We start from the raw sequence: 25,769 nt of genomic DNA on the forward strand, positions 1-25,769 counted from the left end.
CATGCGTCAACGTCCTCGGGGCACCCCTTCATTCCACATCCTCGTTCCTATACCCGCTGGCCACGGGGCGGTTTGAAACCGCTTTGGAGTCATGTGTGTGCCCTCTGTATTAGGTCGATTTCCCCAGCTCCCACTAGTAGACGTGGTACTGGCTTGCCAACCTTGAGTACAACCCTGGGTGCTGTTCCCAGGGACTGTTGTCAGCTGGAGACGAGCAGCCTGCAGCCAGCTTCCCCTTCCCTCAGCCGCGGTGCACAGGCTATGTATTTGAAGCTGGTCCATGATGTGAGGCTCACCTGTGAACCCTGTTAAGTGAGCTTGCCTGCAGTTTTGCCAACCTTGCCATTATGTGGCAGGTCCATATTGAGTTATTTACAGAATGTCCCCCCTTGTTTCCCTTCATGCCTTGTCCTTGGGGCCGGCAACAGTAAAGTGGTCCACTTGTTCCCCCCTGGGAGGTGTCCCAACCCATCACTGTTATTCCCACAATTGGTAAGTGCGTCCCCCTGTCTGTTGCTAAATTAGCACCATAATAACATTCCCCCTTCGATCGATCTTTCGACCAACACTTCCTTCACCATCTTTTCCTCATTTGTCCCTTGGGCATCCATAAGCGTATTACCCTGTACAAGTCCCTTCCTTCTTCCTTGTACCCTTCCAGTGTGTCTCTGATTATTAAACAGTTCCACCCATCTGGCGAGCATGGTACCCAAAAAGCTTCATAGTGCTTCTGCATTTGGTGGGGGGGCTGCAAAAACCACACGCACTCCGTCCTCCCCTCATTCACCCTGAGTGGCTCTCTTTCTAATTCACTCTCTTCAACACCAATTTTATTAGCAGACATTATATACCATACTTTCCCTTTGCAACATTTGCGTTGTCTGATGACCCACAGGCCAACGCAGAAGGCGACAAGCATCACAATGAGCACAGGGACAGCTATTTTTAAGACAGCGGCTAGCGACTCCGGTACCCAGGTGAATAATGACTCCACCTAACTGTCTGAGGAGGGTTTATGTGTCTCTTTTACCATCTTCTCGTGTACTATACGTAACTCTTCGACAGCCTCTGTGAGAGTTTCATTGGCAGCATCATTTGCGGGTATTGCTGTGCAACAGCTGCTACCAATCTTGTGGCAGACACCACCCTCCATGGCAGTCATTTAATCAAGAACACATCTGTTCTGTAGGGCCACCAGGCGCAGGGCACAGAGCTCTTCTCGCACTGCGTTCAGTCCTTTTTCGGTTGCATTTGCCAGCTGTAGAACCTCGCAGCGGGTGATCTGCAGCTATTTAGCGTTGGTGGCTGCTTGCACCCCTGGAAGTAGTAGAGACGTAAAGAAAATGGATACTTTGTTGAAGAGTCTTAAGTGCTGTGCGATTGCATCCAAACTCTCGGCTGAGTCGTCAGATATATAGCTACTGGTTCTTTTCTTGCTTGTTTCTCATCTCCTTTTGCTCTTTTTCCTTGATCATCTGCCATGATGTAGAAAGTTCATTGAATGGTAACAGGTCCGCCCGGGCACGATCAATGAAGGGTTGTGGAGGGTCACAAGCGTGCATATCCCTCCCCAGTCTTTTGGCAGCTGGGCATAAGCTTTGGATTCACAGGCCCACCAGAAATCCATCACCACCACTGTTCCTCTATGCAGCGCTGGGATTCTCATCATTCTCTCGCAGCCAGCGTTCATCCCCAGTACGGTCATCCCTGTCACTCTGAAACATTGAGAATGCTGTGGGAGTGACTTTATGGATACTGGATGTTGTTTCTCATCTATCCATGTTAGGGCATGTACATTCATTTCCCATATTCCCCTGCATTCTTTATTTATTTTCTTTACCACCCTTTCTTCATATCACACCAGCCCTTCTGCCTGACACTGCATCATCCCTTGTTCCCACTTTTCATTGTTAAACACTGAACCCCTTATTTGCATCAGGGGTCTGGTGTGGCACCACGGAATATCATGCCCTGTTGAGGTTTTGAAATACATTCTTCTATAGGCAGTAGCCAATTGCTCCCCTCTTTGTGCCACTTCTGTATTGTATTCCAGTATCATATGCGTTGTTGCCTCTTCCCTGGCTATGCTTTCAAGTTGAATGTAATTATCTGCATAAACTTCCTCCCCTTCGTCTATCCATTGTACTTCTACTGTGTGCCCATGAAAGAGCCCCCAAGTTCTGTATAAAGACAAGTGCATTGGCATCCCCCGTCTCTGCTGCTCAGTCTTGCGGCAAAAATTGTCTTTGTGTCCCTGTAACATGCAGGATTAGCGAGCACACATAGCAACTGCCATAAGTTCTCTCTCACCCCAGCCTTTTCAATTCATCGGACTACACATTTTCAGATGACGTTTTCAGATGCTGTGTCTCCCCCTCAATGGAATCAAAAAACTTTTCAGTGCTTAATATAGTTCTTTTAGATTGTGTCCCCTTTCCATTGTTGGTGAGCACACCCAGACTTTCTTTGTATAATAGAAACCAGAAGAGAAAGAAAAGAGAAATAAGCAAGCGACAAAGCAATCCTATCCCTATATTTTTCACATCGCATTTATACCTTCTTCCATTCCCCCCAATTGTGTCCTAACCACCACCTTCCCCTTCTGTGGGTGTTCATTAAAGTCTGATAGCTGTAAAGAAAGTCAATGATAATTCTGTTATACTTCCCATCAAGTTGCCTTTCACGCTTCTCCTTCTGAGGCGCTGTTGTTGACCTTGTGGATGTCGGAGGCATGGATACATGCCCTTCTTTCTTTTATCCTCACAACTGTAGGTGTTGCATACATTACTTCATAAGGGGCTGTGAACCTGGGGCTCCTGCCACCTCTTTATGACATTACGGACAAGTGTTCTGCCCCCTGGGTAGAGAAGCTGCACTTGTGGAAACTGTGTGCACTTGTCTCTTCTTCAAAGTTGGTCGGCAGACTTGTTGAGTGTTGAGCCTGGCGGGAAATGTATTTGATGGCCCTTGTCATTTCATGTAAGTACTTTTGTAGCTCTTCCCCCAGAAGCTGTGCCGTGTTATGTGCATCCGAAATTGAACGTGCAGGAGGAGTAGGCGCATGCATTCACCTGCCAATTACAATTTTGCGCAGAGTCAAGTGGTGATCGGCACCGGCTGAGTTGCAAAGGGCAAAAAGAGCCAATGGTAGGCAATTAAGCCACTTTCTTCAAAATGCTGTTGTTAGCTTTGCTAAGCGTTAATTAAGCGAGCCTTTTAATCCCTCAACAATCACGTTAGCTTGCAGCTGGTACACTGTGCATAGTCTGTGTTTTATTCCTAACAGGTGCATTATTTCTTTGAAAAGGTCATTAACAAAATCTTGCCCATTAGCAGACCTTATCTCATTGCATACTTCCCCATCTTCAAAACACCTCTCTTACTAGGAATTTTGCAGCCTACTTTGTGTCATTTTTAGCACAGGGCCCTGCCTCAAGCCAACAGGAAAATGGACAAACCATAACTAGCATGTAAGAGGCACATCTCCCAATCATATCAACATAGTCGATATGCAAGTGCCGGAAGGGCTTTTTGGGTCATGGCAATGTTCCAGTTACCGTCTTTAAAATATGTCCCGACAGAAACTGCTGGCACACCACACAATTTCCCATGAATTCAGCCACTCAATCATATAAATTTGGTACATGATACATAACAGCTTTCCTTTATTTCTGCTGCTATTTTTTCTTTAGATACATGGGCAGGAAAGTGCAGCTGTTCTAATGCTACACCTAACACTCATTTGGGCAAAACAGGTTTCCCTGTGCTGTTTTGCCTCCATATCAAAACGGTGGGTGAAAGGGAACAACCTAGTTATATTCATGAATCTTTTTGCTCCTTGCAGCTCTATAATCTGGACAAGCGTATTGTATTGAAGCTTTCCCCATGTTCTTCCTCTTGGCCCTTTCTTCTCTCTGTCGCAATTATTTCTATTCTTCCTTTCCCATTCGGGTATAGCCTCATACTTTCATCAGGTAAGTAGGTTGCTTCTTTGGCTGCTCTGTTGGCCATTTAGTTCCCTATGATATGATATATGATATGATATGTTATTTATAATGTGGTTAATACCCAGAGATTTCTAAGCACGGACCGGGGGTCAAACCTGTGTTTCTCTGTGTCGTCTTGCTTCCAAGGTGAGCACGTTGCCCCTGAGCTATCCTCCCGAGAGATATTCGGTCCTGCTCACCTTTGTGGGTGGCACATTTTATTATGGCCACCTCCACTGGCAATTTCAGTGACTCAATCAGTTGCCCAAGCAATTCAGCATGTTGTACTGGGGACCCGTCACTTCTCATAAACCCCCTTGTCTCCCATCGCGCTAGTCCTGAATGTATTGTGGATGTTACATGAGATCAATCTGGAAATATGTTAGCTGCTTGCCCTTCCGTCATGTTTAATGAGATGATCATGGCCACTAACTCTGCTGCCTGCGCTGAATAATGTGATGGTAATCTCTGCTGGGATGCTATTACATATTGCCTGCCCTTGTATTGGGGTCTATGCTTGATGACCCATCAATGAAGACAATGTCTGCCCCTTCTATTTGTTCTTCTTATACCCGTATGTTCCCTTCCATTCTGTCCATGTGTGGTGCACAGTCATGTACGTAGTCCCCTTCTTCTGCAGGTTCTGCGATGAATGTGTGCTGGGTTTACAAGACAACACCTCACTACCTCAATTGCTGGGTTGGTCAGAATAACCTCATACACTGATGCCCTTTGTGTCATCAGTGTGCTCTTTGATTTCTCCAAAATGGCAAATAACGAGTGTTCCACGTACAGTACTATGGGGCAACCCATGGTAAGTGTTGATGCCTTGTCAACTGCAAACACTGCAGCCGCAAGGGCTTGTTCACAGGTGAAATGTCCCTGCATAACTGGGTCTAGGATACCACTATAGTAAGGCAGTGGTTTGTGTCCCTGTGGCTTCTATTCCGCAAGGACCGCCGTCATCGCTGAGCCATCTGGGTTGGAGAACAAGTAAAACATGTCTTTGTAGTTTGGGCTGGCCAGCACTGGTGCATGGGCCAATGCTTCTTTTAGTTCTGTGAAGTTCTCATTTATTTCTGATGTCCACTTTATCCCCCTCTTCTCCTGCTGCACTTCCTTAAGGGTCTGCAGTAGGGGTTTTGTAAATGTAGAGTAGTCAAAGACCCAGGCCCTGCAGTAATTGCATAACCCAAGGTATTTGTGAATGTCCTTTACTGTGTGTGGTCATGCAATCAAGTGGATTGCCTCTACCCACTCCTGTGTTATTTTGTGCCCTTCAATAGATTGTATCTGCCCAAGGTACCGTGAGGGCATCTTGGAGTAAGACACAGACAACAGATTCTGAATTAGAAATAAAATTTTAATAACTTAAAAATCAGGATGGAAAAAGGCCTATCTTGCCCTATACTATGGTAACATTTCCCTACCAAAACAAAACTAAGGAAGGTCAGAGTCAAAGAGTTCAATTTAGGAATCTTTCGGTGTCGAAAACCTATACTTGCCCTCACAACTAATTTATACAATGTTTAGGGATGTCAGCAAGCAACAAAACAGTGTTCAACACAAAGTTCAGAGGTCCGTCTAGCTTTCAGCTTTCTTTCAACTCCCTTCCCCAAGTATAAAAAAGGTTCAACAAAAGTCTTGGGAATGACCGTAAGTTCAGGATGATATAGAATTAACCAATACTCTGTGTTACCTTCCCCAAGTTCCAAAACACAGTTCCAAACACACAATATCTTGAGACTCTGTCCTCAAGTCAATAAGTAGGTTTAACCCCAGGGTCCCCTTCCCCAAAATTCACTTTCAATGTCATAATGGTATTTTTCAGTGTTCTTGAAGTTCTTCAACACTCTCTCACCCCCTATATATGGTTGGTATTTTTACAAAAGTATTTTGACTAAGAGTTGCAGTTCATTCAGCTTTCCAAGTATATTTTAGTATTTACAACTGATCCCACGCTGTTGTTTAATATACCTTTCTTTGGTTCACTGTTAAAGTTCACCTCCAAAGTTCCATTCACCCTGGAGTTCAACATATATTGGATTCACTGGTTAATGTTCTGTTCACTTTAAAGTTCAATCTGTATTGCTTTCATTTAAATTCAAGATTGTGTTCACTTGTAGGTTCAGCATACTTAAATTGTACTTGCATTAAAGTTTCATTCACTTCTGAGCTCGGTACATGGTGTTTTCATTTGAATTTTAAAGCTCCATTCACTTCTAATCTTCATAGGTAACAGTTCTGTTTATTTATTAAGTTTGCCAATTCGGTATTGGTATTCAATAAACATGAAGATATGTTTGTTAAGATTCTTGTTCAGTTCAGAATTCAATAATTGTTAAAGGTTTCATTCAGTTCATCTTGTAGTTTTATATTTTTGTAGATTGCCTTTTATAACTTGCACAACACTCGGAGGCTTTCCAAAACGCGCTTTCTTATACACGTGACTACTCCGCAACAAAGTATTCTCAACTGTTTAATAGTTAACAAAGATTCAGATCGAAGACCTTAGAAAACTTGTTTTATCATGCACGCGGCCACTCTGATAAAAAGTAATCCTCTGCGTAAGTTTAAAAACCCGCATACCAGATTCCTACTTTCATAGATACTCACTGGTTGCTCCTTTGGGTGTTCCCGCAGAGCAGATCTCTCAGCCTTCTGTTCTCCACCTCAGGGCTCCACCTCCTGCCCCTCAGGCACTCCAGGGTCGGCTTGTGTCCCCAGGAGAACAAGCAATGCAAACACCAGAAAAATGGACAGCCTCCCTGCATGTCTCCCCTTCCAGCGTTCCTTAGGTTCCACGGAGCTCCAGCTCCCGTGCCGCACTCCCATGAACCGTCAGCGTGCTTCACACATACAGCTCCCTGCTGCTTCTCTTGGCCTCTCTCCTGCTGCTTTACCATCGCCGCCACTGCCTCTCCTGACACCATTTGATTGGGCATCCTTTCATACACCTGCAGCACTTTAACAGGCTGCAGGTGCAAATGTACAATCAACCTTATCTGACCATCATTAAGGGGACCTGCCTGACGTCTGCAACTCTCAGCAGGCCTCTTCTTCATCCCAGTACTGTCAGTGTTCATATATGAAGAAGTCAGGGAAGTTGACTCACAACGACCCATAAAGGCGGGGGAAGGGTTGGGTTGGTCGATGGTAGGAAAAGGACCCTCCACCCATGTGATCCTCCCTTGCTTGGCCACTCCCAGGGTAAGGATCCACAAGCGATGGCCTTTGCCTTTCCACCAGCGCAGAGGAACCATGGGGAATAGGAGTTTCTCACAGTAAACAACCTCCTCCTAGCATTATTGTCGTTTCACCTTGTCCACCTTGTACCCCTTGTCTGCTAGTAGTGTTTGAAGGTGCACCAAATCAGCCTTACACTCTTTCTCAGTCTCACTGCATACTAACAAATCGTCAACATATTGGATCACTGTACTTGACATTTGTAAGTTGCTCAGATCCATCTGTATCACCCTGTTGAAAATGCTAGGTGATTCGCAATACCCTGATACGTAAACGCGGTCAAATATCTAGAGTCTGGGTGGAGCGGGATGGAGAAGAAGGCATTTTTCAAGTCATTGAGTGAAGTATTTTGCTTTTGTTGGATGTTGCACAGTATTGTAGGGGGGCTTCGTTACCAGGGGAAACTCTGCTTCCCCTACATCATTAATCAGTTGCCCAAGCAATTCAGCATGTTGTACTGGGGACCCGTCACTTCTCATAAACCCCCTTGTCTCCCATCGCGCTAGATGTAAATCTTGCATGAATCTCCACGACCCACCCTTTGATTTCTTTATTGGTTAAATGGGCGTGTTACATGGTGATGAGGATGCATGTATGATGCCGTGCTGCCATAGTGCATGTAGAGTCGAGTATATTCCTTTATCTGCTTCGCTGGTCAATGGGTATTGTTTTGCTCGGGGCAACAGCGCCCCTTCCTTTAGCTTTATCTTCACCGCCCCCACTCCTGCCCTACATCATGGTGCCCTTTGGTCAGTAACTTCTCGGGAACCCTTTTAAGATCTTCATCAGTGTGTTTGCTTCCTGTTTTTACCAGATGCGTCAGTATCGTCACTAGCTTCTCTACTTCTTTACTAGGCAGGGTATTTGTAGCTGGAATACCATTTCTCCCTCTTCCGCCCCATCAGAGAGCAGTTTTTGATCTGTTACTCCTGTCAGTGTTGGGTCGATGTATTGCACTGTATGCCACTCCATGATATCACTGTCTGTCCCACATATAATCACCATGTATTTGCATATCATTATCTCTTCAAGCTGTAGCACTAGCGTGGAGCCTTCTATGTCTCCCTTTTGGCACCAGGGTATGAAAAGGAATTCTGATGCCAATGAGAACACTTTCCCTTGTATCCCCGGGACCCATCCCAGTAGTATCCTGACCCCATACAGGAACATGCTAGGGTACATTAATTGACCTTGCAGTGTGCTCTGGGCATGTGTGGCTAAGAGAAGTGCTGCCACTCGTGTGTAATATATTCCTGCCCTTGCGCACACCATCCCCTTTTCTATGAATGATATTGTGGCATTCAATTTGCTGAACAAGTCTCTTCCTCGTACATTAATTGGGGTGTCTTTGGAATACAATAGTGGTGCTACAATGTCCAACATCCCTATTGTGAGCGGTAAATCTTTTGTTACAGGAACAGTCACTACTGCCCCAGAGAAGCACTGTGTATTCATCACCTTATTTGATAGCGGGAATCCCCCTTCTCTTATGCAAGATTTGGTGGCTCCTGTATCAATGAGGAATGAGAATTCTCTTGGTCCCATTTCCACTGTTACCTTGGGTTCCTCTTCGGGGCCATCATTTACTACTAGGACTGCACACACTCAAGCTTTCTCTGGGCCTCCCTATTGTTGCGGGTTACTCTGTGGGAAAGGGAAAGGGTTACCTTTGACACTGCTAACCCTGGTGTAGTGGGGCAGCGCTTTCTGTCATAACACCACTGTAGTTCCTGCACCCAGGGCTGGTTCTGTGTCACATTTGGAGGTGCCATTCCACATCCATTGGCCCCACATCGACCTGCTGCAGCTCCTGCATCTGGGGTGCCTGTCCCTGCTGTAGCTGGGCTGGGAGGGGGTGCATTTCCTGCCACTGTGGCTGCGACAAATCATTGCTGTCGTGCCATTTGCATTGCTTGTGCCTGAGCATGTTGCCTGAATGTACGTGCGAAGTGCCCCATGTTCCTACATATAATACATGGTCTGAAGACCCTATATCCTTCCCCTGTGTATCATCCTCCTCTTCCTTGTTGCGGGTACCCTCTCCCCATTGGAAAGTACCCCTCCTACATGCAATTCCCCTGCTACAGTGGTCTCCATTGCGGTATACACTGTGGCTGCACATAACATCCCTGCTGTGTTGCGTTGCTTGTGGGTAACCTCCCTGTTGCGCGGGTGCCACTGCGGCAGTTTTAGGCACAAGCATTGCCCCTTGCATTGTATACCGTACCAACTTCTTTTGTTCCGGTTTGCAGCATTTGCTGCTGCCTGATTTTCGCTCTCCTGCTTTTGCTTACAGTAGTGTACTGTTGTTGCCTGTATCTCTGGCCATCGCTTTTCTATTGTCACAATCTTGTCTAATGATGCCAGGACATCTGCAGCAATCCCTTGACCAGTATGTGGTAGAATAAGGGTATGCAGTTGTCCCAGCTCCTTCGTGTTTCCTGTGTCCAGAGATCCTGCACCTGTTTTATATATCCTGCGAGGTCTTTGCCTACCTTCATCTTATGTGCCATCACTGTTCCTAAATTCTAATTCTATTAGGGTACATGCTTCTCAGAACCTCCCACACGTGTGCTCGACAGTTGTTAAACCGAACCCCATTGTGTGCTTTTGTGCTTAATTTCACCCCCATGTGCCCTGCCTGCTCCCATATTTTGTCCCCTTGTTCTCCTATTATGGCCGCAAATAAACATTTCATATCCCCTATTGCCAATGTCACCCCAGCTGTCTTTTTCTCGAGCACCTGTATCCATTTGCTGGGCCCTGCTACAAGGGAGGGCAGGCTGCATATGAGGTTGTCTCGATTCATAGTCTGCCATGGCACATAATGTGTGTCCCCTTTCCCCTCTTGTAACAGCGGCATTTGCTTCATCCAGGGCCATATCCTTCCTTCCCCTTTTGCGGCCTGAGCCAGCCATACTTTTACTCCTATGAAAGGAGGTTGCCCAGTCCCTGCCGCACTCTTTGCTGTCCTGCCATCTTATTTGCTTCCTCCCCATTCTCTCCTTGTTGGGTATCCATTTGTTGCCCTCTCCATTGCTACAATCTCCCCATCTCCTCTTACTGCCTCTTCCTCTCTGCCTTCTTCTTCCTCATCGTTCAGTCTGAATTTCATTCCCCCCCCCGACAACCATTGCCCCCTTTATTTTTCCTCCGCACCTCCTCTTCTATCACCCTCTCTGCTTCGTTGAATAATGCATCCACCTGTTGCAATATGTTTTTTCTCAATGTCTGCTAAGTATTTCCTATCCCACCTTTTGTATGCTTCATCCCGTTGTGTGTCCCTATCCTTCTTTTCCTCTATCATTTATTTTCCCTTCACTGAGCTTTCCGATGCTGGTTTGTATACCCTGCTGCGGGCCTTAATGTCAGATAACTTGGTCCATCTCCATCCTTTGTCCCTTCTCCCTCCTTTTTCATCTGTTCCCCTTTTGTTTCCTCGTACAGCTTCCAGAGTCCCAATATATTCTGCCTACTTTTTTAACTTTAAGCCCTTCTATTTTGTAAACAAGTATGGGAACATGATTTCTAATATTTTACTATCGAACGTTCATTCTCCGGGCCATGCATGGAAGCACTGACCTGCAGTTTCCTGGAGCCACTGAAAATTGTTTTTCAATATTTTATCGCAATACTGGGTAAATTTTTTACACATATGATCAAGGAGGTTATCAAGATAGGCCATTATTTCCCGTCTTTTGGTCACCCTCCCTGTATGTCCTAATTTCCCCAAACATCCCCTCTCACTCTTCTTTGTATGCCCTTCTCCCTATAATATCCACACTGACCTTTAGTCACTTGTCTCTCCCTTATTTCCCCCTTTCTCTCTGGCCTTCTCCACAGGCCCTCCCACGCACTCTTACCCAACACACTGGCCTTCTCCAAAGGCCCGGCCACTCACTCTGGGTTAGCAGGCAACGCCTCTCTCCACAGGCTCACCTCTCCTGTGTTACAAAGGTAGGCGCTGAGTCACCTCGGCTCATTTTGCTTACACGTACCGCAATATTGCCATGCGCACTATTATAAACAAGGTACCCGTCAGCAGTGGAGAAACTTTGCTGAAAATGTTGGGGGGGCATGACCTCTGAAGAAAGGGTGCCCCATTCAAATGAATGGGGACAAAATAGTGGGCCATGAAAGTTGGGGGGGACAAACACCCCCGTCCCTCCCTAAAATTAGCCCATGCCCGTCACGGCTGACCCTTACATCTTGGTTGCCCTCGGGCGTAGTGCGCTATACAAATAAAATAAATACAAATACAAATTGGATAATGCTGCAAAGACCAGACGAACAACACTTACCACCAGTGTCCCTCTCTACTCCTTCAAAATACAATTTATTTTTTACTTTGGGGAGGGGGTCTACCCTCAAACCCCCATTTCCCTAGGTTTATGATCCTACCCTAAAGCCCCCCACCCGTTTTAATCCTTTACCCCACCACCCATACATATTTTTCCTAAGAAATGCAGTATTTGTTGGTATTTGTGGCTTCACTAAAGATTTCTTTATTTATTACCTATTTGGTAATATCACTGGATACCTATAATAACACCCGACTCCCCTAAATTACCTGAGTGTCTGGAAATACAAGAATAAAGTTGTCCTCTTGCAATCGTGTAAGTAAACAAAAAGGCGGCCATTTTGAAACGCCCATCCATTCCGCAGGTCAGCGTTTCAAGAAAACACGAGGACAACTGTATCCTTATATTTCCAGACACTCAGGTAACCAAAAATAGGAAAAAACCCTGGGCTTGATTCATTGTTAATGAATATGCATCTCTAGTCTGCATGCTACTATAATGTTATGTTATGTATAAGGTACTTATATAGCGCACAGTCACCAACGGAATTGGTCCGCAGGCGCTCTGGTGGATCTGCAAACGGGAAGGTGGGATGGGTTAGTAAGGTGAAGAGGGAGTAGGATAGAGAGAGGATTGGTGTACTGTTGGCAGCTTCAACTCGGTAGACACCTGGTGCTGAACTTTAGTGCAAATATTGTATCAGTACCAGTCCGCGTGTGCTGTTGGTGCGGCTTATGTGTTGTTATGCCTTTCTTAAATCAACAAAATCTGTATTACTTATAGGAAACCCTATACTTAAAAAGAAACATCTCTCCAGAGAACAATATAAATGATAATCTGCTTCTGATGAACGACAACAGAGGGTGAGCACTTTCAGCAATTGTTAACTCAACTTTGACATTCAAGACACAATTGGCCTCATCACGAGTTGGGCGGTAACCCTTAAATGCGGTGGTAATGCTATTACCGCCTCATTTAAGGGTCTGCCAAATCACAGGTTTGGCAGCATTTACCCCCAGCTCTCATCTGGGGGTAGATGCACTGGGAATTTGCCGATTTTTGGCTTAAATACCGCACAGTAATTCTCCATTGGGTTCTTTTGAAAGGGAAAAACCCTTTTTTTCCCTTTCAAAAGAACAAAAAAAACCTGGGGACTGAGGGAGGAAAGGGTGAATCTGAGGCCTTGAGCAACCTGTATTTATGGTGAGGCACGTCCTTTAGAGGGACCACCATCACCCCTGCCCCGGGCCCCACAGCTGGGGTGCTTACATTGCTGGCAATCATTGCACCCCACCAAGCATTGTCTGTCCATCCCTCTGTCACTCTACCTTCTCCGTCACACATCCCAGATTAGGCCTTTCTGTCCCTCTCTTCTGCCACTCTATATATCCTCTCTTCGTATACCTCAGGTCTGGCCTTTATGTCTCACTCCTCTGCCACTCTTTCTACTTTCTCTGTCACACAGCACAGACCAGGCCTTTCTGTCCCTCTCCTCTGTCACTCTACCTTCTCTTCACACACCCGGGATCAGGCCTTGATGTCCTTCTTTTCTTTCACGCTATATACCTTCTCTTCACACTACCTCAGACCAGGCTTTAATGTGCCCCACCTCTGTCACTTTATTTGCTTTCTCCATCCTTTGCTTCCAATCCTCTTTCTGCTTGTCCTTCCCATTGAGCATGCATCAGTCTTTCTTTCCCATCAGCAATGTCTTACTCTTCTGCCCATCACACGTGCAAATATGACCAGCGTTACCTTTTCGACACATAACACCCTCACCCTCACCACTTGTCATGCTAAATATTGGCACTCCATCACATACACGCAAGCTACACCAGAGCCCCCATAGGACCTCCTTCGGAAGCTACACTAAAGTGTAAACCAAGCCTTTAGGCTATTTCCAGTTGCAGGATTGGGTTTCCAATACACACGTTTTTGCTGCAGCAACCTGAACAGTAACCCTGCTTGAATACGTCCCTGCAGAGGGAGTTATTAGCGGCCGTGTTTCAAAGATGTAACCATTGCTGGATAGGGTGGCTTCAGGGGAGAGATTGCCATTCATGAATAAGTGGGAGAGGGAACTGGGGGTGGAGCTATGGCGTGATTCATGAGATCACAGGGGCGCATAGGTTATCCCGGTGTACGGTAACTAAGAAATGTGCTGGAGGTAGTATCTGACCCCCAAACAGCTTCACAAAATAATCCAACCGACTTGCTCCTATGTTGGCAGCAATGTAGGGCCAATTTTCCCTCGGCACTAGATCCCTTGGCAATAGCAATGGGCAATATGGATGATGAGGGCACTTGCCCACTACCTGGGGACAGTTCCACTCTTATCTCCCTCAAGCTTTATGTGGCAGGATTAATCCTGGCTCAGTGTTGGAAGTCACGGTGATTTCGTCCATTTCAGGTGATCTGGTGAAGTAAGATATGGGAGAGCCTAGAAGTCGAAAATATCACTTTTGTTTGATCAATGAGCATTGTGCTGTCATCCCGACAGGAATAACACATTTTACTCTGGCATGATGTATGTTGTAATGTGGGATGTGAGATGTGTGAGGGAATATGAGGGACACGTTACATGCCCTGCTATTTTGGCGAAAAAATTGGATAAAGAAAGAACTGAAATTGGCAGGCGTCTCTCAGAACTATGTACCCAAAGCCAACGGTTGGGTTTATTGTGCTTGAACTGGAAAATTAAAAATAACATTTTGAAATAAAAAGTATCAGTATGGATGATTTTGTAACACATATTTTGACATACATGAATATGTATCTTATAAAGTGATGCCATAGTATTTTGCACTTGTATTAATATGTGTCAAATGATAAAGAAAACACTTCTTGATTATTCACATGACAGCTGGTTGCTCACTGGCAGCAACACTTCTGGCATGGGTGTTACACAATCGTTTCACACTTTGATATAGTGATTGCTTACATTGCAGTTGGTTTGGTGCTTGTGTCTTTGGTTTTCACGCTGCTCGGTTCTTGCTCCTCCTGTTCGGGAGCCGGGCATTCATGTGCTTCCCCTTCTGATGATGCTATACAAGATTCTGACTCACTACGCAAGTGCATCTCCGGGTCCAGAATGTCAATAATTTCCTCAAAGAGCTGAAAGAATATCAGATGCACATGTCATGTGAGGCGTTTGAATATTCTGGAAAAACCCTGTAAGGTTTCGTCGGTAAACTTCAATTCTATAATTCAACCTTATCACATGATTCCATACTCCTTTTGTACGTAATTAAGCTGCTGCTATGAAATATTATTCCCTTTACAGAAGTAAATCTGCAAATATATAATTAGGTGTTTTTGTTTTGTGCAGCCACCAGTTGCATTGCCAGGGTTGTCACTTGTGTACTTCTAGAGGATAAGGACAGAATGGGATGGCCCATCATTGATATGAACATGCTCCCCAATGCCCAAACGCCACTTCATTGTCTCCAAAGCCTTTGGGGGCGGTGACCCTTCAGGCTCTTGCCATAGCCACCAGTAACAGATTTCCTCAACTAATCTGCAACCAATTCTAGTTATTAGACTGAAGAACATGACCCAAGACTTGCCTATATGCCCAATGGCACTGTATAAACATGGTAGAGAACATACTGAATCCCATAATACAATAATACATAAGCTCTGAGACCACAAAGAATCACATTTCCGAATGCAGTAAGGTTTTAGGATCTTTTCCAAAATGCAAGACAGCAATAAGTGCTGTATACTTACTTCAGACCAAACCACGGAGGCTGGCGGGGCAATGTAATGTGTATGGTCCTGTTGTATCAGCAAAACATATAGAATTTAGATGATCTCTCAGAAATCAACTAAACCTCCCTCACCCAGCAATGAAAGTTAAAATATGCCAGAATTCACTAACAATATAGAAACTGACAAATATATTACAGGATACAAAATAATTATGATAGATGGCAAGTGTCTTTAGCTATTATGGGATATAAAGTCTCCAATACATTTTGGCTGTTGATTGTCAGTTAAGGGGATAATCAGGATTTGGTCCATTTAAATCCAACAGCTGCTGCAAGGTTCGGACAATTCATCCAGAAAACCTTTCAAAGATGTTATGTTATGTTACTTGCCATTTATATAGCGCCTTATATATCATTGGTATGACTTCAAAGCGCTGGTAGGTTAACGCCTTCGGGAACCGTAGTTCAGGTCAGTAGAGAGAAATAGTGTTGTATAGTGCGTGGGTGCACCGGATATGTGTGCAGCTGGTGTAGTTGTCGGATGATAGCTGCTTCCTATCAATATCTGTGGTACTGAAGATATCAGTTCGATATGTGCAGTCTGGTAGGTAGACACCCAGACTGGGTTCTGGCTGCGTTAGGCCAGAGGAACGCCTATGTGAGCATCTGCCCGGAATGTGCTCAGCTAGCTGCGTTTTATTAGGGTGATGAGGTGCTCGTGGGGTCGTATTCGTATGTGGACAGCTAGGCCGAATTATCAGGGCTATAGATGTGTTGTGGTTGAATGATGGAGCATAATAGAGAGTAAGCGTAGTGGTATTATTTGGTGGTTATCTGTAAAGCACCTGAGACCAGGCACATGAACAGGACGATGGGGACATACATAACGACATATGGATATATAGGGACATATGGATATATAGGGACAGGGTCAGTACAGGTATATATGGGGATACAGATATATAAGGGGATACAGATACAGATACATGAGGGGATACCGACAAATAGCATATATAGGGGATACAGATATATGACAGCACTATGGGAGCAGGTGCACAGTGATACAACGCGTGGGGTGAGTTTCAACAGGTTCCACTCATTCTATACATCCCCATTCATTCAGTCTACTCCGAGCATTTTTCTGCTTCATCTATTCAATCCATTCCATCTATGTTATCTATGTCATCTATTCCACCTATTCTATTCACTCTACTCATTCTCCCTATTCCAGTGCGGGATATGCTATCATTCATAATTCTAACTAGGTGAGAGGTATGCTATAAATCATAATTCTATCTAGATGAGGTACAGGCCATCATTCACAATTCCATCTAAGTGTGGCACATGCTATCACTTATAATTCCATCCAAGTGTGGCACATGCTAATATTTACAATTCCATCTAAGTGAGGGATATGCTACCAATCATAATTCTGTCAAGATGAGGCACATGCTATCATTCATAATTCCATCTAAATGTGGTACATGCTATCCTTCACAATTCCATCTAAGTGTGGCGCATTCTATCCTTCACAGTTCCATCTAAGTGTGGCACATGCTATCCTTCACAATTCCATCTAAGTGTGGCACATGCTATCCTTCACAGTTCCACCTAAGTGTGACACATGCTATCCTTCACAATTCCATCTAAGTGTGGCACATGCTATTCTTGATAATTCTGTCTGAGTGTGGCACATGCTAATATTCACAATTCCTTCTAAGTGTGGCACATGCTAACATTCGCAATTCCATCTAAGTGTGGCACATGCTATCCTTCACAATTCCATCTAAGGGTGGTATATGCTCTCCTTCACAATTCCATCCAAGTGTGGGACATGTTACCAGTCACAATTCCATCTGAGTGTGGCACATGCTAACATTCGCTATTCCATCTAAGTGTGGCACATGCTATCCTTCACAATTCCGTCTAAGTGTGGCACATGCTATCCTTCACAGTTCCATCTAAGTGTGACACATGCTATCCTTCACAATTACATCTAGGTGTGGCACATGCTATTCTTCATAATTCTGTCTGAGTGTGGCACATGCTAACATTCACAATTCCTTCTAAGTGTGGCACATGCTCTCCTTCACAATTCCATCCAAGTGTGGCACATGTTAACAGTCACAATTCCATCTGAGTGTGGCACATGCTAACATTCGCTATTCCATCTAAGTGTGGCACATGCTATCCTTCGCAATTCCATCTAAGTGTGGCACATGCTATTCTTCATAATTCCATCTAAGTGTGGCACATGCTATCCTTCACAATTCCATCTAAGTGTGGCACATGCTATCTTTCACAGTTCCATCTAAGTGTGGTACATGCTATCTTTCACAGTTCCATCTAAGTGTGGCACATGCTATCCTTCACAATTCCGTCTAAGGGTGGCACATGCTATCCTTCACAATTCCATCTAAGTGTGGTACATGCTATCTTTCACAGTTCCATCTAAGTGTGGCACATGCTATTCTTCATAATTCCATCTAAGTGTGGCACATGCTATCCTTCACAATTCCATCTAAGTCTGGCACATGCTATCTTTCACAGTTCCATCTAAGTGTGGTACATGCTATCTTTCACAGTTCCATCTAAGTGTGGCACATGCTATCCTTCACAATTCCGTCTAAGGGTGGCACATGCTATCCTTCACAATTCCGTCTAAGGGTGGCACATGCTATCCTTCACAATTCCGTCTAAGTGTGGCACATGCAATCCTTCACAATTCCATCTAAGTGTGGCACATGCTAACATTTGCAATTCCATGCAAGTGCGGCACATGCTATCCCCCACAATTCCATCTAAGTGTGGCACATGCTAACATTCGCAATTCCATCTAAGTGTGGCATGTGCTATCCTTCACAATTCCATCTGAGTGTGGCACATGCTAACATTCGCTATTCCATCTAAGTGTGGCACATGCTATCATTAACAATTCCGTCTAAGGGTGGCACATGCTATCCCTCACAATTCCGTCTAAGTGTGGCACATGCTATCCTTCACAATTCCATCTAAGTGTGGCACATGGTAACATTTGCAATTCCATCCAAGTGCGGCACATGCTATCCCCCACAATTCCATCTAAGTGTGGCACATGCTAACATTCACAATTCCATCTAAGTGTGGCACATGCTATCCTTCACAATTCCTTCTAAGTGTGGCACATGCTATCCTTCACAATTCCGTCTAAGTGTGGCACATGCTATCCTTCACAATTCCATCGAAGTGTGGCACATGCTAACATTTGCAATTCCATCCAACTGCGGCACATGCTATCCCCCACAATTCCATCTAAGTGTGGCACATGCTAACATTCGCAATTCCATCTAAGTGTGGCACATGCTATCATTCACAATTCCATCTAAGGGTGGCACATGCTATCCTTCACAATTCCGTCTAAGTGTGGCACATGCTATCCTTCACAATTCCATCTAAGTGTGGCACATGCTAACATTTGCAAATCCATCCAAGTGTGGCACATGCTATCCCCCACAATTCCATCTAAGTGTGGCACATGCTAACATTCGCAATTCCATCTAGGTGTGGCACATGCTATCCTTCACAATTCCATCTAAGTGTGGCACCTGCTATCCTTCACAGTTCCATCTAAGTGTGACACATGCTATCCTTCACAATTCCATCTAAGTGTGGCACGTGCTATTCTTGATAATTCTGTCTGAGTGTGGCACATGCTAATATTCACAATTCCTTCTAAGTGTGGCACATGCTAACATTCGCAATTCCATCTAAGTGTTGCACATGCTGTCCTTCATAATTCCATCTAAGTGTGGTATATGCTCTCCTTCACAATTCCATCCAAGTGTGGCACATGTTACCAGTCACAATTCCATCTGAGTGTGGCACATGCTAACATTCGCTATTCCATCTAAGTGTGGCACATGCTATCATTCACAATTCCGTCTAGGGTGGCACATGCTATCCTTCACAATTCCGTCTAAATGTGGCACATGCTATCCTTCACAATTCCATCTAAGTGTGGCACATGCTAACATTTGCAATTCCATCCAAGTGCGGCACATGTTATCCCCCACAATTCCATCTAAGTGTGGCACATGCTAACATTTGCTATTCCATCTAAGTGTGGCACATGCTATCCTTCACAATTCCATCTAAGTGTGGCACATGCTAACATTTGCAATTCCATCCAAGTGCGGCACATGCTATCCCCCACAATTCCATCTAAGTGTGGCACATGCTAACATTCGCAATTCCATCTAAGTGTGGCACATGCTATCCTTCACAATTCCTTCTAAGTGTGGCACATGCTATCCTTCACAATTCAGTCTAAATGTGGCACATTCTATCCTTCACAATTCCATTTAAGTGTGGCACATGATCATGTTCAAATGACAAAGAACTGGATGAGCTGATAGATACACAGAGGTCACGAAACATTTGGATTCCTTGCAGAAAATCAAGAACATCATACAATATCTAAAAATATTCTGGACCCTTAGCCTGGATGGAATATTTCACGTTTCCATTCAACTGAACCTGATAATCTGCCGGCAAGTGATATTTTCATTAAATAAAGCTGTTGGCCAAATTGGAGTCTTAGCATCATCATGGCTGAAAAGTATAATGATGGTCATTTGTAAGGTGTGGTTAAGTGAAAGGTAGGAGATGGAAAAGAAGACATGTTTGAAAAAGGATACTTAATTCAAAAAAAGAATGCCTCCTGTAAACCCGACTTCTAAAATGGGTTCCCTATTCTAAAATATAACAAACAGGTTCTTTTCAGGATGCCTTGCAAGGAAACTCAGTCCTCTGTCCAAATCTACGCTATCCTAACATCTGGCCTACCACTATGAAAAGAAAACGATCACATAAGCTGGAGCTTAGTATAATATGTACTCCCCCTTAAGTAAATTAGTGGTGGCTGGTTTTCTGACCCTCCAGCAAAGCCCTGCTTTGGTTGGCAGTTATTTCTCCCTCTCGTGGGATACGAAGACTTTTAGCCATGCGTGGGTTACGGGCCTGCTCAGTACTGCTCAGATTGTCAGTTCTTTCCCCCTCTCAAGGTATATGCCGATTTTTAGCTCAGTGTGGGCTACATTGTGGCCTCACCACCCTCCACCAACTCTATGAATGATGCCATGGACCTGCTTTCCAGAGACAGGGCCAGGGACTTCATTTAGAGGTCGCCAGGGGTCGCAACTGCGACCCCTGAGGTCTCCCTTGCTACCACTGTCGTCTCCCTTGCTACCGCTAAACATTTTTACTTTTAAAAAACGTGTTTTTTTTTGTTTCGTTTTTTTATTGCAAGCTCCTGGGCTGTGCCCAGCGCCATGTGGTTCTTTGCTTCTGGAGTGACTGGCTTTCTTGTTCAGGCCTCTTATAAAATAAAGCGCAGCGGTTCAACTAGTCTAACACTTTCAGCAGTGACCCTAAATAAGAAAGAATAGGAATACAAAAATAATCTGTTTTTCTGAAATTCTATACGATAATTGCTAGAGGCATTAAAGGTTTATTTCAGGCACACTTCAGGATGAGAGTCAGTCTGTTCCTAAACACCTCAACTCAGCCTTTCATCCTTCTGAGGTTGATAAAGGAGTACCAACACAAGTTGGGTGATATTGTATGTATATTCTTTCTATATAAAGCGCTTAAGCGTAAGTGCTATATAATAACACATCATTATCATTTGTCCATGGACGTCTGCTTGCATTCACAGTCATTTGGTAATATGGGCCTACACACACTGATCTTAACGATACATATGGCGATCCATTCTTGTTTGAAACAGAGGCGTAGCCAGGATTGTCTAACACAGGGGGACTGAAGCTAATGTAGTTGGGACCACCACAGTGGCATTAGCATCTGTAAATGCCCACTCAGCGTTGCTGAGTGGGCATTTACAGATTTTGGGTGAGCCTTGCCCGTTCAAGACCTACCCAGTCTACACCTCTGGTATGAAATGTATATCACATTATAGTGATATCGTAACCATATTTTTCGTAGTGTACTTAGGAACAATGCTATGTGATGCCACTTCCTGTTTTGTCAAGGGGTGAAAGGTTGCGTTCCATCGCTTCTCGCGATATCACTTCGGGGTGGGGTCAAATGACATCACTTCCTGTGATGTCATCAGAGGCCAAGGGTCCAGCATAGATCCATGCTCTTGACCTGGCTCTGGTGTCCTCTCGGGGACATCAGCTAGACAGGGTATCAGGATGTCGCTTTTGACATGGCTTTGCTTCCTACCTCAGCGGCTCCGAGTTAATCGGGATCCCAACCTTCTTTGAAGCAGCAGCATTTCGCTGGCTGCCTTGGGTCTCCAACGACCATGCCAACGGCATAGCTCTTCGGCTATGCTCCTCCTGCGAGGAAGAGACTCCCTCCTCTGCCTGACTGCACAAGATGACATTTCCCACTGTCTGGTGGGTTCTCTCCCTCTCTCTGTTGGCATCCAGATGACTTTATGTCCCTCTCTGGAATGGAAGGGGAGATTCCATTGGTTCCAGTCTTCATGAAACGGTGTGAACAAATACAGGTCAGAAACGAAGCCATCCAATTTAAAAGGGCCTTGCTTGATTCCCATATAACCAAGCAACCCAGGGACCTTTAAGCAAATTCTGGTGGAATACAATCCTTACTTAGGGATTCTTTGTACCCATGCGGGTGGGGGATCACCCCCAGTGAGATCCCGCTTAAACTGTCGTCTAGTGGGGTATTGCGTAGCAGGCTCACCTCCCTAGTCCCCCGTTGGGGAGAAGGGACGAATTCCTTGGATTTGTTGCAGCGGGTCTGCTCCATAAAATGATCGCCTAAAAACTGTTGAACATGACTTGACGTTTTTAAGAAAATGCTACTGGAAGAATTGTCACAATGGATAGAGGATAAACAGATGCCCTTACTATTCCAAACTGTATTTACAGAGGGAATGGGTACATCTACCACCACAAAGGCCATAACATTAATACTGAAAAAAATACAGGGAGCCACACAAAGCTGTTATATTATTATTTAGCACCTGAATGTGCTGTCAAGATGATAGTCTCCTCTATACATTCTAACACCATACCATACCACCATATGCTGTGTCTATGGTTTTCGCTTCCGCCTTTGATGGTGTGAATGTAGAGAAACTATGGAAGAAACTGATAAGTTGTAACATTCCAGCAGGCCCACTAAATATGATTAGGCTATATAATCAGAATATTACTGTTACATCTTGATTATCCAAGACTATCACAAGCAAGGTTGTGGTTGTGCCTTAGCTTGGCTATGTGTGTGTCCGAGTGCCAAGATGCCCGTGGGTGAACGTGTGCGGTACAAATTTGGTTAACATAACACAGGAGAGTCCCATGAATTAAGGTTTAAAGCACAAGTGCCTGTTCGTTTTACTGATTTCCAACTTGTATATTGCTGGCCTTCTATGAAATTGTGACTCATTTGCCCTGAAGTTTAGGAATACTGAGGTGGCCAGGCTAGTCTATGCTGATGATACAATTCTTCTTGACAGGACACAGACAAGCCTGCAGCAACGTATGAACTGCACAAACAAATGTATTCAGGACATGGAGTTGAAAGTAAATTATGATTATGAAAAGGTCCTTTATTTTGGATTCAGTAAAAGAGCCAAGAGGTTTAAGTGGTGTTAAATTAAAGAGGTAAACAGTTATAAGTACCAGGGATTATTGTTTAATAAGCAACTTACCTGGAAATAGCAACAAACACAAAACGCCTTAAAGATCAAGGCATCCATTTTAAGTAACTGGTGGTTTTATAAAATAAATTTTAGCTTGACCTTATGATCAAATATTGGATCTTACATAGGTAATGTCTACACAATGGCACTTTATTGTATGAAGGTGTGGGTATTATATAGTAAATAAGGGCTAGATGAGATGAATTGAAAGTAGATGCTGGAGACAGGCACTGGGCTTACCAAAGCATGCCTCCATGAATTCCTATGGCAGGATTAGGGTCTGATGTCATTAGTTACTTGAGTCACATGCTATGTAATTTGTGTATTCATAAAGATTTGGCAAGCTGATAGAAACTCCTTATGGCAATTAATTATAGAAGAAATAAAAGTTTCATCGATGAGACAGAGGCAGGTGTTTGCTCAAAAACCTGTTTTGTTTTTTAATTACCTTGATTTAGAGGAGACTGATTTAGAAACCCTGAAGATCAGGGCTGCAAGAGCGAGGCTACAAATTAATTGAAATATTCTGATCAACTAAATTATTATTTAGCCCTGAGGACACAAAAAAGAGCAAGAGTATATAGGAGAACGAAGCACCCCAAATTGGCAAAATGTGTGTGGGCCCGGGTGAATGAAAAACCTATATTTATTTATTTATTTATTTATTTATTACATTCATATAGCGCGCAGACAGCCCAGGGGCATTGTGGCACTGTTACTTGTAAGGAAAACTTAGTTACAATGGGTACAGGTTGTGCCTTGGGTTACAGTAAGGCAGTGACCTGTGATCAGATATAGGTGGTGTCATACCACGTAATGCATCATACATGACATTCATGAGGGCTAGGCCATATGTTTGTTAGATGAACAGGGTAGTTTTCAAAGCTTTCCGAAAGGCGGCCACTGAGGGTTCAGAGCGCAGGGAGCTAGGGAGGGTATTCCAGTGTACGGCAGCGAGGTACGGGAACCTGGAGCCCCCTACTCTGGCTCTTTTTACCCTGGGTACTGAGAGCATGCTGGCATAGGGTGACCTAGTGGGTCTTGCGGAGGAGACCGGGTGGATCCTCTGGGAAAGGTACATTGGGGCCGCAAGATGGACACATTTGTGGGTGATGCTTAGCGCTTTGAATAAGATCCTTTCCTTTATGGGGAGCCAGTGGGATGCTTTTCTGGCAGCGGTGATGTGCTCTCTCTTGGCAATGCATTGTGCAGCACGCAGGGCACTGTTCTGTATTACTTGGAGCTTCTCAAGGCTTTTGTTGGAGGTCCCTAGGAAGAGAATATTGCAGTAATCAAGCCGCAAGCCAGTTATGGCCCTGGCTATGTTACTGCATGTTTCTTTTGACAGATAAGGTCTGATTGCGTTGAGGAGTTTTGCATGGTAAGCAGCAGAGGAGGCGATGGCGTTTACTTGTCTGGTCATGGATAGGTTGGAGTCTAAGTAGACGCCTAGTGTTTTTACTGTGTCTAGTACTGGGATCCTGATTGAGTCAATAGTGAAGTGACTAAACTGTGCGTCAAGTTTCTTGATGGTGTCAGGGGAGCCTACGAGTAGGAGCTCAGTTTTGTCGGAGTTAAGGCAGAGGCCGTTGATAGCCATCCACATTTGGATTGTGTTGTAAATGTTGTTGAGGGTAGCAGAGTCCGTGTCATAGTCGCCTGTCAGAGTGAGAAGGATCTGTGTATCGTCGGCGTAGTTGGTGTAAGAGATGCCCATGGCGTCAAGGATGAGGAAGAGGGGGCGGGTGAAGATGTTATAGAGGGTGGGGGAGAGGCAGGAGCCTTGGGGCACCCCACATAGCATGATGGAGGGTGATGCCGTTGCTAGGTCAGAGAAGACCTGCATGGTCCTGCCTTGGAGGAAGGAGGTGATCCATGTGGTGGCTTCTTGAGAGAAGTTGGCTGTGGAGGAGAGGTGGTGGCAGAGGATGTCGTGGTCTACAAAATCAAAGGCTGCCGACAGATCCAGGAGAAGGAGCAGGACAGGTTTGCCTTGGTCCCTTGCGTCGTCCATTTGGTTTTTGAGGTCGAGTAGGGCAGTCTCTGTCCCGTGCCTGGGGCGAAAGCCGTATTATCTCAGTCCAAGGAGGTTCTGTTCTTCAAGGAAGTGCTGGACCTGCAGGTAGGCTGCTACGTCTAGAATCTTGAGGAGGAAAGGGACAGTGGTGATGGGGCGGTAGTTATTAGGGGCGGTGGGGTCAAGTGTGGGTTTCTTTATGAGGGGTCGGACCCATGCTTCCTTGAGGCATGCAGGGACTCTTCCTGTGGTGAAGGAGGCGTTGATGAAGGCTGTTAGGAAAGGCGCCAGGGTGTCTGGGTAGTCTTTGATGATGGAGGCAGGACAGGGGTCGCCTTTGCAATTGGAGGGTTTTATGTTTTTCATGATGTTGATTATGTCTTTTTCTTGGATGGTTTTAAACAAGAAGATGGGTGGGGCCTCTATGGGTGAGGGGGGCGGTGGTGGCGGGGAGGGTGTAATGTGGGTGGAAAGTGTTAGTTTGGTGTTCACGATTTTGGCTTGGAGGGAGCTGATCTTATTGCGCATGGCTGTTTGGATGTTCTCACACCATTCTTTATCCTTGGTGAAGTTTTGGGGGGTCGGTGTGGGGGTCTCAAGTACCCTGAATATGGCGAACATTTCCTTGGTGTTTGACTTGGCCTCCGTGATTCTATCTTCAAAAGATTTAGCTTTGGCTTTAATGATGGCTTTCTTGTAATTATTTGCAAGGGATTTGACGTTGAGTTTGTCTTTATCATCCCGGGATGTTTGCCAAAGAGCTAATGCTGCTCGTTTGTCGATGCGTAGTTTTAGAAGGTCTTGGGTGAACCACGCATTAGCGTGTCTAGTGGGTTT

At 44.8% G+C, this 25,769-nt stretch overlaps 1 protein-coding gene across 1 annotated transcript in view; it reads right to left on the bottom strand.

Annotated features, from left to right (window-relative positions):
* The window catches only part of LOC138515918 (protein FAM47E-like), a 500,413-nt gene that overhangs the window by 247,357 nt on the left and 227,287 nt on the right, over window positions 1–25,769 (bottom strand). The window contains exon 3 of the mRNA XM_069630684.1: window positions 14,475–14,647. Coding sequence (XP_069486785.1) covers window positions 14,475–14,647 — 173 coding nt within the window. The remainder of the gene's footprint in view (window positions 1–14,474; window positions 14,648–25,769) is intronic.

The sequence above is a fragment of the Ambystoma mexicanum genome, chromosome 6q (genome assembly GCF_040938575.1).
Source record: "Ambystoma mexicanum isolate Mex_15411 chromosome 6q, UKY_AmexF1_1, whole genome shotgun sequence".
In the NCBI taxonomy this organism is placed as follows: domain Eukaryota; kingdom Metazoa; phylum Chordata; class Amphibia; order Caudata; family Ambystomatidae; genus Ambystoma; species Ambystoma mexicanum.